This window comes from Theobroma cacao, chromosome 5 (genome assembly GCF_053813885.1).
Source record: "Theobroma cacao isolate CCN51 chromosome 5, ASM5381388v1, whole genome shotgun sequence".
Classification (NCBI taxonomy): Eukaryota; Viridiplantae; Streptophyta; class Magnoliopsida; order Malvales; family Malvaceae; genus Theobroma; species Theobroma cacao.
In genome coordinates this window covers 4,620,377-4,640,502 of record NC_142643.1, presented here as the reverse complement: position 1 = coordinate 4,640,502, position 20,126 = coordinate 4,620,377, and the positions used below count along the sequence as shown (strand labels likewise).

The window sequence follows — 20,126 nt, the reverse complement described above, 5'->3', positions numbered from 1 at the left end:
CCAAATTTTGCCAAATTGACGTTCATTTTCAAAAAGTTATGCTTTCCTTTACTAAAGGATCCAATCCACAATATTTATTCATGGAAAAGCCAAAACCATACATCATTGAACATTTATATTTAAATACACAAGGCATTCACAATACATTATTCCATTTACATAATATCTTAAGTTTGTACTCATGCTTCCAACCATGTAAGGTACATGAACAAATATTAATACATATATCCAAATATGCTAAGATATATAGACCAAATACGCTAAAGTGTATAAGCACATATGCTAAGGCATGAAATCCAAATATGTTAAGGCATGAAATCCAAATATGTTAAGGCATATAAACCAAATATACTTAGGCATATGGTCGTTCATTCTATGGCAAGAAAACCAAATATGCTAAGAGGTATATATCCCACCATAATAGTATAAAACTCAATCAAATTAACACATGAATTCCATATAGAGCTACCAATTCTAGTAATCCAATTTCACAACCAAATATCATATCAAAGCAACATCACAATATTCTACAACATCAAAAGTACATGCAAATCATGCTTTACACATTTTGAAATGAAATTTCCAAACAAATAAAGGCTTGTACTCCACTTGAAAACTAATATGTAATATTCATATTTACATACATATACATTTTGAAACAAGATTTCTAAATAATTTTGGTATCACAAACATTTTGAATATGTACTCTTTCGTAACCATCATGAGTTTCCAAAGGTATTTAAACATACTTAATATTATATATCAAAATAATTTTAAAATAATGCGACTACTCACAACTCAAAAGTGCTCATTCCCAAGCACCTCTAACCAATCAACCCTCGCTTCACTACAGAGGGTTTAAGTCTTCAACAATACTTATAATGATGCTTAGTCATTAATATCCTCATAAATCCTTAATAATTTCATAGTATATTAAATACCTATTTCAAACTTGACTTATCTTCATTTACTTCCAATAGTATTCATCAATCATTCTTCCAAATTTCAAACTTTGTACCCTTTAAATAATAGCTTACTTTACCCATTGTCTTGCCTTGGTGAGCTCTTTAGAGAGAAAATCTAGCAAAACCTTGAAAACCTAGAAACAAACTCTGATTACTAGAGAAAGAAGATTAAAATATGAAAATCCATGATTTTCAGGTTGAAGTCTCTTACTTTTAGCTCTTGAAATCTAAGGTTGAATAAAGGGGTTTTGAGGGTCTTGAAAGTGTAGACACCTATTTTTTTTTTCCTTTCAAATAAAAAACAATCATAAATAATAAATAAAATAAATAAATCACGATAAAAAAAACTGAGATGCTTGGCCTCCATAGTCAACTCCTTCAGGAAGAAAGCTTGCATAGAGCATTCAATGCGCTTTGGGCAATTGGATTTGAGTCACCTCCATAGATTTTCTTTGACTTAGAGGCCATCATCTGTGAAATCATGCTCAAAAGAGTATGATTTCACTTTCTGATTGTCCAAAAACTTAGACAATCGAGTTCTATAAGAACCTTCAAAATTTTTGATTTTAAGAGGAAGCTGGATTGAGAAAACGATAACCCTAAGGGAAGAACCCTAGAAGTAAAAATGAGTAGCAAAAAATCTCCATTTTCTAAAAAAAACCCTAGCCAACCAAAACCCTAGAAAATCCATGTTAGAAATCTAAAAATACCATATTAACAAGAATAAAAAATACCCTAGTGTTTTACTAGCTGAAGATCCTAACCATAATCGAAACTAGATGCAAAAAAAATTCCAAAAAAGTAACAAAAAAAAAAAGGAAAATTGCAGTAGGTTAGGTTTTTGATTTTTTTCTTCTTTAAGTTAGAGGTGAAGATCTGGCTTAGGGGAAGAGGGGAGAAAAGGCTATGGTTTGGCATCTGTTTAGAGAGAAGTGAAAGGGAGCTACTAGTTAGAGAGAGAAAAGAGAGATTTTTGGGTAGAGAGAAAGGGAAGGAACGACGGTAGAGAAAGAAAGCGACAAGGAAAAATGAGAGAAGGGAAAGAAAAAAAGGCTTTTTAACCTAGCTTTAGTGATTTCTAAACGGTGTCATTTTAGTGAAAGGAAGGAAAAGTATGTTTAAGCCTAAACGGCGTCATTTGAAGTGGTCTTTAAAGCACCAAATGGTGCATTTTGAAAGGGATTCAACAGGCTGGTGCAGTAGGCCTACTTTTTTCTTCACGGGCTACCTTGGGCTAATTCTAGCACAAGAAAAGTAAAATCTTTTCTTTGATCCATTTGTAAAACTATTTGTTTGAGTTTATTGGGCTGATTATTTTATATGTGATTAATTTAAGTAGGATGGAAAATATTATAAGAAAATTTTTATATAATGTTTTGGAGCAAAAAAAAAGCAAAAAAATAAATTATAATAATAATAAAAGTAAGGAAATATAGAAAATTATAAATAAAAAATAAATATTTAGCTGCAAAAGAATAAGTATAGTTAAGTAAAATGTAAAATATGTAAAAAAAACCTAAATAGTAATAGTAGAGTTAGGTTATAAAAATAAATATGTAAGAAATAAGCAAATGTTTAGTAGTAAAAAATAGATCTAAATAGGTAAAATAATGTCAAGTCATAAAAGAATTAATTTAGCTAAGTGAAAAGGTAGAAAAATGTAAAATATATATATATATATATATATATATATATATATATATATATATATATATATATATATTCGATGTTTAGTCATAGGAAAAATAGACTAAGTAAGGACTAAAAATAATATTAAAAGAGATAATCATATAAAAATGAGTTAAATAAACAAAAGTAAATAGAATATATTTTTAATAATAAGAATAAGTTAGGTATGTAATAGAAATAAAATATTTAATTGTATGAATTTATATATATAGGTATGTATAGAAAATAAAAGAATATAACATAGTATAAAATTATAAATATATAAATTATAATGGTTGTTTTGGAGATTAATGCTAATGATGGAATGTTCTTTCGAAACGCGTGAAGTCGCAATCTCGAATAAATTCTTTTAGGTAAAGGGTTGCGATTAAGATTCTACCAGTATGATGACAAGGTCTTAATTTCGAATCTTAATGTTTTTGATCTAAAATAAATGAAAATATATTAACCTAATTATTAATTAAGTAAAATATAAAAATAAAAAAGTAAAGAAATAATGAAGACAACAAATAAATAGTAAAAAGTAATAAAACTTTCAATTATGGTAAACTCACGATAGTCAGTACAACTAAACATAAAGGCAAATATAAAATAGATTTATGAGAAAAGATAAAAAAATAATTAGTCAAAAAGAAAATAGGTTAGGTTAATAAAAAAGGGAAAGAAGTTAAGTAAAAAAAATATATACATAAATAATAATAATTATTAAATAAAAAATTTAGTTTAAAAATATGTGTTTAGGGAAGTCTATATAATAAAATAAATAAGTGTTTACATCGCAAAAATATATGATGAAATAAAAAAATGGTTATATAAGACCAATAAGAAAGTATAAAATATTTGTTCATGGCATATGTGCACGCAAATAATAATAATAAAACGAAATTTCAAAGAAATAATAAAAGAGTTGTTGGAAGATTAATAAACAAATATTGAAATTTATGAGCATATCATACCTTATCATTGCACTGTTAAATGTCATGGCTTGTAGACATATTCTGTATACGAGTATAAGCCCCAATGATGAGACTTTTCAACGGCGCTTGCGAAGATGAGTTTTTTTCGAAAAATTTCTTAGGTGAAAGGATACCTTCGAGCCTCACTTGTATGATAGGAGGGCTCGGAGACCGTTTTTAATAAAAGGTCTTCGCTCATATTTGTTGGTTCTTATAATATGTGCTAGAGGGGGGTGAATAGCACAATTTGGTTCTTGACAAGATTGGAAACTAATTTTCAGAACTTAAGAAAATAAAAACAAAGTATAAAATGCACAGCAATTTAGAGTGGTTCGGTCCAAGACCTACATCCACTACCTTGATTATCCAACCAAGGATTTTCTCACAAATTCACTAACAACCGGTGAAATTCACAAGCTCCACCAAGCTTTTACAATGGCTTCCACCAGGCTCAGCCACAACCTTTTACACTAGTTTTTCACGAGCTCAACTAAAACCTAAAGTGATTTTTCAAGGCTCAACCACAACCTACAACAATCAAGCTATCCTAAGCTTGAACAACCCCTTAGAGTGGCTCCCTCACTCTAAGAATATAAGAGAAGTAGTAAAAGAAAGTACCTATGATCACTGGTTGATCTGATTGGTACAAGATTGAGAGCAAAAGACAAATGCAAAGAATAAGCGTTTAAGTGCGGACAAGTGCAGTGAAGCTTCTCTAGTTTTTCTACTTTCTATAGCTCAAATCTCATTCAAGGCTTCTAAAAACTTGTTTCTAATTGTTGGAAAACCCTTTGATACTTGGAGATGCAACTTTGATGGCAGTTTGACAGTTTATATCCGTCGAAAATAGTTGAGGATGAGTTCTAGCCGTTAATCTGTCTTGTAGTGCACTGGTTCAAATTGCAAACAGAGAGCTATTAGTCGACTAACTTGGTTGACTAAGTTAGTTTTGTTTCTAGTTTGTAGATTTTAGCAGAGAGCACTTGGTCAACTGACCTGGTCGACTAAACTGATTCTATTTCTCAAACTCTTCAGCTCGTCATTTCTCCAATTTGAAATTTGGTCAACCAATGTTCTTCCTTGTTTTACCAATAAACTTCCTCCTTGTTACTCAGTTACATCTTGTTGATTTTATCCCTCTTTTTCTATAAAAAATACTCTTTGAAGAGTTAATAAATTAATTTCATATATTAATTTTCTGCACACTCAAGTAAAGATATTAGATACAAAAAAATGAGAATGTTTTATTATCATCAAAAACTAATGGAGCCAACAATATTAGGATTTGCGTTCACAGAAAGTATTTTAAACATGAATGATTACCCCGATGATGGGATTTTCTCGGTAAATTTACGTGGGTGAGTTTCTCGAGTATTTTCCTAGGTGAGAGAATATCCTTAGATCCCACTAGCATGATGGACGGATCTGGGGAACATCCTCAATAAAAGGTTTTCGTTTGGCATTATCTAGACTTTATGTTATGCATTTCATGATTACATTATGTGCACGTCTCACCCGTAAAACTGAATAAAATGTTTTAATTCATAAATAAAATAAGAGATAAAACAAATAAACAAGGATTAGGGAAACATATGAATAAAATTAAAAAGTTAAGGTTAATAGGATAACATATGATTAAGTGGTATCGTTTGTGGGACGGGTGTTACGGGGAGTGCTAGTCCTTTCTCATGCGTAATCGTACTCCTGAACCTAACTCTGAAATACGTAGACTGAGTCTTGTTCATTAAGCGATCCTAAAATTAATTTAGGGCTTCGTAGAGAAAAACAAATTCAATAGGTGGCCAATCGCACCTAGCTAAAAAAAGATTGGTGGGGACTCTTTAAATTTTTCATGTCTAGTGGTCGGGTTCCCAGACCCACGCGTTACAACAGAAAGTGGGAGGAAAATGAAGAGAATAGAAAGAGTGAAGACTGGCTCGAGTTTAGGGGGTTTAAAGCTTTTATTTTTCTGTTGGAATGCCTAGGGATCGACCTTTTAATTGCCAAGGGTCAATACTGTTGGGATTCAACCTTATGCTCAAACATGAAATAATCAATAAATTAAAATAATATAATGCAAACGAAAAATAAACTAGTATTTAATCAAAGAAACAGTTGAATCTTACTAGATAAATGTTTGTGTTTTTCATGTAACTTTCAAATTAATTATGAATACTCATAAGTGTAAGAGTTACGTACCTTGCTCTAGATATCGTAATCAAGAGCCAAATTAATCAAAATTTTTGCTTCTTCACCTTTAGGATTTGTTAAATCTTCAACCACCCAAGTGTTTGGCCTCTAACAGTAATCCACACAGTTACTGAATAAGACCTTCTCAAAGGTAAGGTTTTACTTGTTCTAGTAAGTTTTGTTTCTAAAACAAAAAGACTAAAAGTTCTCGCTAAATCTTATTTTTGTCAAGCAAAGAAAACTATTTTTCTTTTTTTATTTTATGAAATAGCTAAGAAATGGTTGGAAGCTAAGAGTTTTAGTTTGCTAATATAACATATTTATATAGCCAAACTAATTTGTAACTCTAAATACAACAATTGTATTTTAATTTAATTAAGTCTTTGAGAACTTAATTAATTTCTCGTTTTATTTTGGTCTCTTTCAATTAAGTCTAACTGAATTAATTATCCTTATTTAATCTTAATCATGTCACTTAATGTGTGTGACCTATTAGGCTTCTAACATGTTGGCAATAAATATAAATCCTAATCAAATATAAATTTGATAATAGATTTATATTTATGGATCATGAGCGGCATCTAGCAATACATCATGACCATCCCAATGTTAGAGAGTTAATTAAAGAATTTGACAAAGCTTTTCAGTGATAACCCTTTTAGTGTAATACGGTCATTTCATCAAATATCCCAGATATGTTATTAATCATGGTTCGATGTCTATTTATGACATTCCATATTAGTTCTCATAATTCATGACTAACCTTATGAATTTAGGAAACTAACTTTTCTCAAATTCATCATGCTTTGGCCAAAGACTTTATACAAGTTAATTAAGAATTGAGAACAAGTGAGATACATCCCCTTATATCACTTGGGGTGATGAATCCTCTCTTGACCACTCATTCACTTTCGCATGCTTCATAACATACCCAAAAATACCCTGTTTAGGCATTTGGTTACCTCCAGACCCATAGGGGTGAAATCAAAGTATGTCATTTTCCATACAAGATGACCTGGTATATCAAGTCTAAGGACTAGTTGGACGACTATTACATGAGAACATTTTTCATAGACACTTAAGTGAAATACCAAATGGAGTTCTCATAACTGGTCATGTTTAGTGAACTTGTTCTTTAACAAGCACCTACATGTTATCATCAAGTATCTTATATACTTCAATTTATGAGATTGATTGTTTACTTCCCAAGTAAGGAAGCTTAATATGTATCGATTTTTGAGCATTGTCAATGCCTTGTCTTGACAATACAATGACCAGGAACAATTTTAGGAACATGACTTTGATGCATAGTGATCTTATAATTATAACAACTTTACAATTCTCTTGCAAGGCCTTTATGTTCCTTGGGCTTCATCCAATTAGTGCTTAATAACTCCATATTATTGCACTAACATGAAGGAAAACCTCTATCATATATAGTTATGCGATTAAGTATGCATTAAAATGCTATTTCCTCATGTTTTAGGGCTTAGGGATAGACCATTTAAAGGGTAAGGGTGATCCCTACAATCCAAAGAACATTCTACCATTTTCGCTCTTAAGGATTGACCCTTTTAGCTTTAACTTGCACAAATAGATCTTTTTAGGCAACACCATGAAGGTAGTGGAGGCTTAGTCAGTGACAGTAAAGGCTTGGTTGGTGACAGCCTAAGCTGGGGCGTTGGTTTAGGATGATAATGGCATTAGGGGGCAGGTTAGGAGAGAGAAAAAGAGAGAGAAGCGACTTTTGGGGGAAAGGGAGCCTTGTATTAAACTTATCGATGGAATTACCGATGAAATATTTAGTTGATGACATTATCGAAAAAAGTTTTGTAGGTAATTCCATAGATATAATTGCATTGCTGATAGAATATTTCATCAATAATTCCATCGGTGATCCTGATTATCAATAGACAAGGTTGGTTGGCAATTTTTGCGCCTTCCCTATTCAATTCATGTCATCAAATTATCAATAACTGTCTAACAAAAAGCAATTCATTGGTAAATTCTGTTGCTAATCTGTTGGTATTCGGTCGGTTGTTTACAATAGGCATGTTGGTCGGGAATCGATCCCCAATTTATTAGTAGTGCTGACAAATGTTTAAGAACGGAATTCTTTTCATCAGTAAATACCTTTTTTATTTTTAGTGTAATCACACATTTAGGTTCCGTTAAGCTGACAATTTTTATGATTCTTGATGATGTACTCTATGTTCCCTAATCTCATGAGTGTCAATGGCCTTACAAGTAAGAAAGAACATTGTATAATGTTCTCTAACACACATTGTATATTTTAGGATCTCACCAAATGAAAAGTGATTGGATTTTCTAAAAAACAAGCTAGATTGTACTTCATGCAAGGCATACTAAACAAGGACGTCAATATTAAAGTTTTAGTTTCTTTGCAAAATAATTCTTCTGTTAATCATGCATCTATAAAAAAACAAGGCTTTGTTGAACATGTATCTGTCAAGAACAAGAATTCTATTAATCATGTAAATTTTGTTTTAGGAAATGTTAATTTGTGGCGCTCTAGATATTGACATATCTCATTTAGTAAGGTTAAGTTAATAAGATAGAATTGTTCTAAAGTGATTTGTTATGGAAACTTTGAACGCCATAAATGCCCTTTAGCATAGCAAAAGAGGCTTCCATACCCTGCTCATAATTAATTAGAAAATTTTTCATTTGATCTCATTCATACTAACATTTGGGATACTTATTCTACCTCTACTGCTAATGAACATCACTATTTTCTCACCATAGTGGATGATCACAACAGATTCATTTAAATATTTCTTATGAAAGCAAAATTAGATATTTAACAATTTTACCCTTATTTTATAATATGATTCAAAATCAATTCAATACATCTATAAAGCAAGTTAGGTTAGATATTGGACCATAATTTAACTTTGAAGAGTTTTATTCTACCAAGGGAGTTCTACATCAATTGTACTGTGTTGGAACTCCACAAGAGCTTCATGAGAGCTCATTTTTGTTTTATGTTGCAAGGAATTCTTCACAAAACTTGTTGATGCTCTTAACAATTACATAGCAGGTGATTTAGCATGATCATCTTTCATTACATGACATGCTTCTTGGGTATTGCTTCGAATGGTATGAGCTTTCGTGCTATTATACCCACCATTTCATTCATGTCTATAGCCTCTGAAGTGATGTTGCTCCTAAGCTCCTAGTCAAAGGAATGTAGCAAGGTAGCCAGACCAAGATGAACAACCTTATAAGCTAAAGAAATGTCTACACAAATTCGTCTCCTAGATCCAAAAGGGATCAACTCAAAATTCTATCCTTTGTAGTCTATTTTTTAGCATAAAAATCTTTCCGGCTTGAATGACAAGGGATCCTCCCATGAATCTGGGTCTTTTCCACATGCCCATACGTTCACAAAAATCTGTGTGTCTTTGTGTATGAGATATCCCAAGTACTTGGTCTTTCGCATGGCATTTCTAGGAAGGAGTAAGGGAACCGGAGGATGTAACCTTAGTGTTTCTTTAATCATTGCTTGCAAGTATGGCAGTTCATCTATATCACTCTCCTCAACCTTCATTTTCGGTCCAATAACTCGATTAAGCTCTTATTTGGCCTTAGTCTTTGATTCAGTGTTGCGGAGTAGCTTTGCCATAGCCCATTCAATTGTGCTGCCTGTTGTTTCTGTGCCAACAAAAAAAAAATTCATGCACAATAACAAATTTAATAATACACATATATTTATATTTTTCTAGAATCTTGATGGAATTATTAATATTCTTAGTATGTCAAGACGCAGTTTTATCAGTACGATTATGGTAACAATATGATGTGATACTGTGTCAGGCCCTTCCTTTCCTTTACCTTCATATTTCAATAAAACATCTAAGAAATCGTTGGTTGTCTTTTCCTTTACTAGCTTCGACTCCTCAATCCTCTCATTTGGAAACCTGCTCATAATTTCATGGCTTGTCCCATGTTTCGTACCATATTCCTCTTGATCCCCTGGGGATCTAACCATTTCAAGACAAGAAGGAAGTCGGTCAAAATTGGCTTCCCAGCCCATTCCATGACTTTGTTCATGGCATCAAATAATTCTTTCCCTTTTTTGAATCCAGAGTCTAACAGATCCCGTGACAACACGAGGTTGCCAACCAGGTTAAATTGTATAAGGAAAAGAAAGTGAGCCAAATTTACCTTACCTATTTGTCCTTGTGCATGTGCTGCTACTATGTCTTCCTCTATGTATCACATCATGTCATCAAGGCACTTTTTCCTAAGAGGAGCCATCTCATTGATTCGTTTGTTCACCAAGAGCTTCGTTGAGCAAATGCATCGATCCATGCACCAATAGCTGCCATATCTGCCTAATGCAAGTGTTCCCTGATAGTGGTTATGAGCTGTGAACACAATAGGACATTAACGATCATAAATATTCTGGTCATGATTCTTGAATAGTTCGGAGGCTATCTTGGCTGATTGTATGACCAAAGTGTTTATTGATCCAAGCTTCAAACTAAGCATTGGACCATACTTAGGCTTGAGCTTGTATAGGGTTTGGTGAGGCATAGTTCCAAGGTCAAAAATGTTGCCAAACACTGGCCACCCTAGAGGTCCTGGTGGTCGTAGCTTCCAAACATTCTGAGGTTGTCTTCCCCATATGACCAGAACGAAAGTTGCAAAAAAGAAAAGAATCAAACAAACAGGCAAACTAAAGGTGATTTCCGTTCTTGAGTGTTGGAGTTCCAAACTCTCTTTTATGTCCTTATAAACCAATGTCTTGATACAATGTTCCTGCTGAACTTATAAACGCATTTTGCCTTAGACCAGACGCATATGGTTGTGAAAATTAAGAGATTCTAGATATCTTATGTTTTGGATTGTCCTACCATAACCAAATTTATGTCATTGGAAGAAGTTACAGAAAGCCTTGGGCTCAAGTACACCACCTATTTAATAAATGTTAGTTACATAATTCTATGCGTACAATCATATTCTAAGCTTACATTTAAGAAAATTTGTCACACAATTTCACTGGATATGATGAACATATCCTTAAATACTTTACTTTGTTTTTGAAAGTTAAGAAAAGGGTTTATTCATATGAAAAGGGATGAACCCAAATATACAAAAGGAGAAGGAACCTGGCAAAAAAAGCCTAGGATCTGACTCAGCAAAGAAAGCCTAGGATCCGACTCAAAGGCTAGTGTTGCAAAAAATGGACAGTAGAACATAATTTGTACAAAGAGATTGATAAGCCCATGTACATTAAACACGACATGAGACCACAAACAGCCCTGAACAAAAAGCAGGGGAAAAGCAAAAAGAGGAAACATGACCGTTGAGGATGTTTCTTCCTCTTGCAAATTAGTCTAAGTCATTCCCTAAGGTGATCCATGTCTAACCATAAAGATAAACAATCAGCATAAATTCTCAGCCATTAAAGACCCTCATCAAGAGCATAGAAATAGAAAACAATAGGCAAAGGAGACATTCCACAGCCGAATCACACTCAAGAAGCCCTTGTAACAATTAGGGGTAAAGGCGTTAAAGATCATGAGTTTTGTTAACTCCTGATTTGGCAAGACTATCAGCAGTCTCATTACTTGACCTTGAAATATGTCTGATCAACCATCCATTTGCAACTCTGTTTTTAAGTGAATGGATTTGGAAGATAAGTTGTCGTAGCTGCCACGGGGCTTTACGAGGATTGAATACCCAAGACACAACATTTTTAGAGTCAGATTCGATGATGATGTTGTTGGAGTTCACCCATGAAGAGGTAGCAAACAAGACCATGGCCTTTTTGACTGCTAGGACCTCTGCAAGGTTGGCATCACCCCAGCCAACCTTTTTAGAAAAAATAAGCTTAACAACACCTGTTTCATCTTGTAACACCCCTCAAATGCCAAGATGACCTGGACAACCCCTAAAAGCTCCATCAATATTGAATTTGAGCCAACCAATAGGCGGACACTCCCATGAAACCTTGGACTTAGTTTGCTTCCTTGAGGTGGGAGCTAAGGCAGAGGAAGGAGCACGAATAAAATTTGTGATGGAGGTGTTGTGGTCAAGCCATTTTGATTTGACCCACCATGCCAGTTGCAATTTAGTGATATCCAACACATTCGTAGGATTTTAAATTTTCCCATCAAAGATCATTTTGTTTCGAAAAAGCCAAATGGACCAAATAATGGTGAAGAAAGACATTCTTCACACTTTTCTTCTTGACAGATCAATCTGATGAGAGTTCCAAGCCTTAAAGAACGACACAACATCTTTTGACATGCAAGTAATGATATCCCATTCAACACACCATGAGCACCACAATCTCCACGATTCATAACAAGTAAATAAGAGGTGATTAACTGATTTAATACCATTATTGCACAACACGCACAAGGTCGCCTCTAGGTGCATAAGGTTTCTTTTGACGAGTTCCTATTTGACCGTGACTTTGCCCCTAAGGACTTTCCACACAAAGATCTCCACCTTCGGGGGAGCTAAACCAGCCCAAACGTTTCTCCATAATTCCATATCTGCATCACAATTGCTTAAAACAGATTTGCAGAAATAGTTGGTAGAGTAATTACCATTTGGGGTGAATTTTTAGATTAATTTATCTTTAGTCTCCATATCAAGATGAATTCCTTGCAAACAACACATGAATTGCTCCTAAGCCTCTTTCTCTCAATCAAACACATTTCTTCGTAACTCAACATGCCACTGCCATATCTGATTGGTCTAAGAACCAAACTCGCACCCCTTTCCGATTTTGTTTGTAGCAAGAGCGGAAATACAAGGGAAAGCAACTCTGAGGATAATGTCTTCAATCCACTCATCATCCCAAAAGTAGATATTAAGACCATTCCCGATCAAGTATCCAAGACCTGCACAAAGAAAAGAAGAGAAACTCCCCGAAGGGGTAAGTGCACATGTAATGTTTTTCCAAATGGTAGACATGTGCCTACCACTTGGATTGTAAGGTAACAAACTCAAGTTATCCCCCCCCTTTTTCCCAATAATCACTGAGTGCCACAAACTCTCATTTTCCTCACTATATCACCAAAGCCATTTATTTAAGTGCGCTATGTTCTTCAATCGGAGATCAATAAAACCAAGTCCCCCACAGTTTCGGAGATTACAAATTGACTCCCAATTCACCCAATGAATGCACCTTCTCTCGTCTGAACCACCCCACAGAAAACGTTTCTGAATCTGATCAAGATCCTCCTTCATCCCCTGTGGCATTTCGAATAAAGACATAAAGTAAATCTGATGCATGGTTGAGGAATACTAATTAAAACAATATAGAGAAGGGAGATACATTGTATCCTTAATTAATTTATCTTTTTAAAATGCGTGCATCATTTTATACTTAATTTGTGAAAAGTAAATAGTCATATATTACTTTAGGAAATTAATTAATAAAGGGTAGAGACAAATTACTTTTTATTGTATGTTTTTAACCAGGGTTAATATTTAGATTAATTGTATTAGTATAGATAAATTAATAATCGTTTACTATTAGTTTCAATTTTTATTATGATTTATGATAAATGAATTTCAATATAAATCTTATGAAAAATAGAAGTTTTGAAATTGCCTCTACTTTATACTCTTCCTCATTGGTTTCTATAGTCCCGAGTAGCATTGCTAGTACCAAGCTTCCAGTCAAAGAAGTCAACCAAATTTAATTGCTAGTTGGTTTCAAGGAGTAATTTAAAGAATTCCAAACTTAATAAAACGATAATATGTAATCTTATCATTAACTTAATGGGTCCAGAGCATTGGAGTTCAAAAGAAAAGTAAATACGCATCAAACTAAACAGAAGTCTCCCTCTTGCAAATTGCAATCACCCTAAATGTTGATCTAGTGGCATATGAAGTGTATCCAACTAATATAGTGAAAATTCCAGTAGGAGACATTGAATGAAAAATCTGCTTGCCACCATTTCCATGCAAGAGATGCCGACCCTGGATGAAATTTCCTCTAGAGATCCTGAGTCCTGACAAGTACCCTTTCTTCAATCCTTGTTAATTTTGCTAATACTAAAAATAACGAAACATAAACTATGAATCAGATGCTTGAATAGTATGTGTGCTAGGAAACTTGCAAAGACCGTTTCAAATTGCCCATCATCTAAATACTTCACTTCAGTCTGATGTCTTACACTTTTTAGGAACTGCTAGTAACGGCTCCAGTTTTCTCATTGTTACGCCCAATTTGTCTTTCATGTCAATCGTCTCCTTGGTCACATTGCCTCCAAGTTCCCAATCAAAGTGGTGAAGCAATGAGCCTAAAACGAGGCGCAGAACTCTATCAGCTAGTGCCACACCTGCACACATTCTTCTCCCTGCTCCAAAAGGAATTAGCTCATAGTGATGCCCGTTGTATTCGATTTTCGATCCGATAAACCTCTCGGGCTTGAATAACAAGGGGTCATCCCACACTTCCGGATCCCTTCCAATGGCCCAAGCATTTACAAAAACTTGTGTGTTTTTGGGTATATGGTACCCCATAAAATTGGTGTCTTGCATTGCCTTTCTTGGAATAAGGAATGGAAGTGGTGGATGTAGCCGAAATGTTTCTTTTACTACTGCGTGCAAGTAATGAAGATTTTCAATGTCACGCTCTTCTACCTTCTTGTTTGGTCCAACCACCCGAGTAAGCTCTGCTTTGGCCTTGATCATGGCGTCTGGGTTGCAAAGCAGCTCGGCAAATGCCCATTCTATGGTGCTGCTTGTTGTCTCTGAACCAGCCAAAAAAATTTCCTGGTCATAACATGCATTAAAGTGTTAAATCAAATGTCAGGAATCAGAACGAGGAACAAGTTGGAAAGTCATTTGCTATTCTCTAATTTTTCAGAAAAGCAGAAGTTGCAGCCGAAGCCCTGTTCAATTTGGACACTAAGAATTGGTTAAATATCTACGGTAGTCGAATTGAATTTGTATTCTAAAAGTTTCCAGCTAAACCTGGAAATGAGTTGGCAGCAGGTTATTCACAATTGTCTTTATTCCGGTTAGCAATCTATAAATGGGATTTAGCTTTTCTCGTATATGACAAGTGCTTTGAACGTTGTAAAGGTGAGAGCAAGGCTTCACCAGTGCAATAAACATGGAAATATTTTGGTTATGAAAACTATTCAGTTTTGAACAGAACAAATTTCACCAAGGAGGCTATATAAAACTTCTGGTGCAGAAAAGATCACTCAGTGATTGGCTGCAAAAAATAACTTCATCTAATTTGGATGAGTTCTAATTATTTGGATTAGTATCATGCGAATGTGTCTCTAACATTAACCGCTTGCATATATGTCTTGATGCTCAATTTTTTGTCTCATGACCGTGAGCCAAAATAACAGAAGAAATCATAGCAGCATGCTTCAATATATCTAAGGACAACCAATGTTGACACTTCTTAATTAAATATCTCCATTCAGCCGAGTTCATAATAAATAAAATATGATCCTATATTAATTAAAGTAAGAGAACTACCAGGATGAAGATGTTCAGCTCATGGTCAGATAATTTAGCTGGTTCGTCCTTGCCATTTCCTTCAAACTCAATCAACAAATCCAAGAAATCCCTCTTATCTTCCCCCACCTTCTTCTGTTGCAATTTTTCCTTCACAAACTTAGAGGCAATGTCAATGGCCTTACCAAGATCCTTCTCCATCTTCCTTTTCAATCCTTGAGGGTCAAGCCACTGCAGCCAGGGAAAAAAATCTGCGATATTTCCTTGACCAGACCATTCCATCAGCCTCAACATGACCATGAAAAGTTCAGAACCCTCCTTTGAATCAGGATCGAACAAATCACGCGACAGCATAAGGTTTCCAAGCAAATTAAATGTCAACAAAAACACAAAACGTGCCACATGAATTCCATCTCTATGTGAGTCTCCTTGCTTCTTACGTGCCTCGTCTTCGATCCATAGCAGCATATCATCAACACATTTTCTTCTTATACAAGTGGTTTCATTTATCCGCTTGTTAACCAACATATCCACCGTGACCAGGCGCCTTAACACGCGCCAATATGAACCATACGGTGCTAGAGCTAAAGAACTTTTGTGGTAATCATGGGCGCGCATAATTTCCGTGATGTTGCGCTCAGCGAAGGAGAGATCATGGTTCTTAAACAACTCAGTAGCTGCTTTTGTTGAAAGAAGTACCATGGTGTTCACGGTACCTAGCCTGAGCCATATAACTGGACCATACTTGTCTCTTAGGCAGGTGAGGGTCCGGTGTGGCATGGTGCCAAGATCGAACATGTTTCCGATAATGGGCCATCCTGGAGGCCCTGGAGGGAGCTTGCCTGGGTTGGAATTTCTTCTTCGGAAGAATAGGAATAAGACCGATGATGAAAATATGACAAGGCAAACAAGAAAACTTGTAGGCCAATCCATGACTTCGCAGGCAAGTTCTGGCTTTCTTCACTTACCTTGATATAATAAAACACTCTTAACTTGTCCAAAATTATATACTACTAATAATAAGTCACCTAAATCAGAAGCACATTAATTATCACCACTCATTTCAGCTTTCAGTTTATTGGTTTTTCTTTAATATATATTTTGGATACAACAAGTAAAGCATTAATTTTCCCGATACATGCAGAAGGACAAGTTGATTAAGATTCCTTTTAACTTTTCCCATTATTTTTTAATATATACTCATAAATTTCATTCATAATTTGTGGGATTCAATTATTGATTATAGATCACAACAGGTAAAAAAAATGCAGCTTACAAACGCAACAACCAGCACTTTCTTTAACAAGGAAAAAGAGAATTCACACCCGCAAATATTCAGAAATTCCACAAAAAAGATAATAAATGAGATAATAAAAGGATTTTCTAAATCCTTTTGGACCTTTTCTAGAAGCTTCTATTCTCTGCTTGTGCGACTGATTTAATCACTTAGCAAAAGGACAGATTAAACAAGTGAAGCATTGTGAGCTGAGATAACTAGAAGAAGCGATGAAGTTTAGATGCCAATCAGAATTCAATCTTTGGAATTATAAACAAACAAACAAAGCATTAGTCAACTAGATTAATCGTGTAGAGAGAAAGGGAGGAGTCGAACATTTTAAGAGGGCAAGCAATATTTAATGAAGGGTTAGGCCCAAGTGGTCATTTAAGCTATAGTTAATGCACGTTTTGCCAATAAATTGATCTATAATTACTTAAATACATATATCAAACCGACCAAAGGAAAATTTTGGGTTCACCAAACTCGTGCTGACAAAAACCAAACCAAGTCATGCTATTAGGAATCTAACACATGAATATATCAAGCAATGTTTTAAATGTAGCCGCTCCAAATGACCATCTAAGTTATTAACTCTACTTTAGATTACACAATAAAAAATAATTTTGGAATTTTGCTGTTAAAAGAACATTTTTCCAATGCAAGGGAATTCAATTATTATATTTAATGATATAATTAATTTTTAGAATAATACTTATCAATTACTGAATTTAATAAAAATACATTTATAGAAGACTTTACTAAGTGTGGAAAACTTGTTAATAAATATTTTTTTCAAAGTAATGATATTTTCTTCGATAGTTAAATAAGTCAATTAACTCACAAATGGTATAGAGATACAATAATAACAAATTAATGATATCTACTCTTGAGTATTTCTTTTTTTTTTTTCTACCCTTAGTTTTGAATTCAAACTTCCTTTTCTTTTACATACATCTTTCAAACTTCTTATATGATAATGTATATAGCTCTAGATCACAAATGAGGAAGGCAATTACAAAGTTAAGTATAATACAAATGCATGCCATATTTATGAAATAAATAAATTGATGATCGTCCAAGCATGTAATTCTAGAGACAGAGATTCCTAAGTTTATTCCTGCAACAAAACAGAAAAAGATTCCTTAGTTTACCAAACATGTAGAGACAAAAATCAGAAGTTTTGTACTGTAATGTTGAGCATAATTCTTGTTAAGCCGTCTTGATTTGAGAGAACATCATGCATCCTACGATTCCTCCCTCGATTCGTTTGCCTTTTTCCTATGATACAACTCTTCTTCTCTTTGCACTTTTTGTAATTTTTCAATGTTGATGACCAATTGTTAATACAACTTTTCAAAATAAATTCTACTAAGCACAAATTTATTTGGATTTTTGAGATCCCCACATTACCTACTTTATTTAAAATGCTTTTGAGATGGATATTATGTATGAAGCAGAATCCAAATCCTTTGTCTCCATTTTTCATTCCAATTTTCACAAATTATTATATGTTTATTTTTTTATTATTGAGTTAATACATATTTTGTTTTAAAATTTTTCCTCTTTCTCCCTCATACTTCTATGCAAGAAAAAATTGATTGCAGATCCAAAGTCAACTTGTATTCCACAAATACTCAAGTCACTGAAGGAGGAATTTATCAAACGTCTCCAATTTTTTAGCCAAACAAAACGAGAATATCTGAATCCTTGATTAGCTTAGTTGGTATTGAAGCAAATAACCTTTCAATCCTCAAGATTTAATTATTCTGGGTTTTGGTAATTATAGATGTGACTTCTTGGCTAATAATGCCCATTCTTGGCGATGCTTTTTGCGGTCTTGTTGCTCGGAATGATGGTGGAGAATCTGAATTATTAATTGGTGTTGTAGTGAAAGCATGTCTTTGGGTGAATGTTAGTCCTCTCTTTGAGCAACTTTTGATGACGGTAGGAGAATAAAGAAGAGGAGGAAAAACTAAAAAACTAAATAGTACTAATTTAATAATAAAAAAAAGGCACGTGAGAAATTATGAGAATTGAGATTAAAAATGAGACAGAAAATGAGGATAGAGAATTTGGATTTAGAATTAAGTATATTTATTGTTAGAACTTCTGGTTAAATAAGTATGAAATTCAAAAATCAGTTTGCTTGAGATTGGTGTGGAACACAACGTAAACTTGTACATTAATTTGTACTCTGTAATAACATAATAAAAGCCCAATATTCAACAGGCCATGGTTTAAGGCATTGATATGACCTTCAAGGGGACAAATTTCTTAAGCGTTATGCCCATTCTTTCAGTCATGTCCAAATTCTCAGGCTTGAGCCCATCAGCCAACATCCAGATCCAATCAACAGAGTGTAATAAAGACCCCAACGCCAAAGGGAGCACGCAAGAGGCGAGAGGAATTGCTGGAGACATCCTACGACCAGACCCGAATGGTATAAATTCAAAGTGGTGTCCCTTGAAATCCACCATATAATTAGGCTCTAAAAACCTCTCTGGCTTGAAAACTAATGGGTCATCCCAAGTTTTTGGGTCTCATCCTCATCCAATCGCCCAGACGTTGACTAAATTTTTGTTTCCTTGGGAATAGTAACCTAACAACTTGCAAGAGTTCTTGGCATTGTGTGGTACTAAGAAAGGAAGTGGTAGGTGAAGTCTTAATGTTCCTTTAATCACTGCTTGAAGGTAAGGGAGGTTTTCGATATCATTTTCTTCAATCTTTTTACTCGGGTTTATACTCCTCAACTCGGCTTGGACTTTCTGGAGTGTTCTTGGGTTATGTAGGAGCTCAGCCATAGCCCACTCTAAAGTACCTGAAGTTGTGTCAGTCCCTGCAGTGAACATCTCCAGCAAATTAACCCAAGTTAACACTGCATGTTAGAGAAAGATTATTAAAGGTAAATTTACTGAAGTTTAATAAGAGATGACTAATTACCAAGACAATGACATTGATGTTTGTGTTGGAAAAATAAACGTATTTTATAAAGTTTCAATATCCCACATTATCAAGTGATATTTTTTACCTTAATGGTCAATTTTATTTTTTTACCTTACCTTGACTTAGTTTTTTTATTGTGAAAAAAGAATTAGTATTTGATTCACATTCTGTCACTATAAATGTTTTGTAACAATAGATAGATAGTCTTTGATTTTTTCATAATATTTATAACATTACATAATATTTTATTTTTGATTTTCTCTTGATTCTCTCAACTGTTCCTCTTTATAAATATAGCCTCCACATTCATTCTCAACACACCTCACTTCTCTGCTTCCCTCACTCCATTACTTCTCTGCTTCCCTCACTCCCTTATCTTAATGGATTCTTTCTTATAAGTAATTTTTTACTGTTCCTAATATCTTTGATAGTTTGTGCAAACTAATTGGGAAGAGTTTGTTGAATCTTGGAGGATAACCGCTACAGTCATTTTGTATCAAGTTTATACTCGAAAGGGCGAAAATTATCCTTAAGGACAGTGATACCACGCCTCAGACTTCATGTTCTTACCTATTTATTTTATTTTGATTTATTTCTTAATTTTTTTCAACAATCTGAAGGATAATTTAGATAAGT

At 34.0% G+C, this 20,126-nt stretch overlaps 2 protein-coding genes and 1 pseudogene across 2 annotated transcripts in view; all 3 read right to left on the bottom strand.

Annotated features, from left to right (window-relative positions):
• Positions 1-8,885: 8,885 nt before the first annotated feature.
• On the bottom strand, positions 8,886-13,042 carry LOC108661914 (iridoid oxidase-like; annotated as a pseudogene).
• A 487-nt stretch (positions 13,043-13,529) lies between these two features.
• Positions 13,530-16,201, bottom strand: LOC18598140 (cytochrome P450 76A2-like). Its single transcript, XM_018121187.2, has 2 exons — positions 15,290-16,201; positions 13,530-14,566 (listed from the first exon to the last, which is right to left on the bottom strand). Exons 1-2 carry the CDS (start codon positions 16,199-16,201, stop codon positions 13,949-13,951), a joined length of 1,530 nt encoding a protein of 509 aa, XP_017976676.2. The 3' UTR covers positions 13,530-13,948.
• A 2,583-nt stretch (positions 16,202-18,784) lies between these two features.
• Positions 18,785-20,126, bottom strand: part of LOC108661913 (cytochrome P450 76A2-like) — a 51,592-nt gene continuing 50,250 nt past the window's right edge. Inside the window, 1 exon segment of the mRNA XM_088806358.1 lies at positions 18,785-19,396. Within this exon segment, the coding sequence (XP_088662484.1) occupies positions 18,785-19,396 (612 nt within the window).

Coding starts and splice junctions, on each gene's coding strand:
- LOC18598140 (XM_018121187.2), bottom strand. CDS start 16,201: ATGGATTGGCCTACAAGTTTTCTTGTTTGCCTTGTCATATTTTCATCA. Junction 14,567..15,289: donor AGCTGAACATCTTCATCCTG/GTAGTTCTCTTA, acceptor TGTTATGACCAG/GAAATTTTTTTGGCTGGTTC.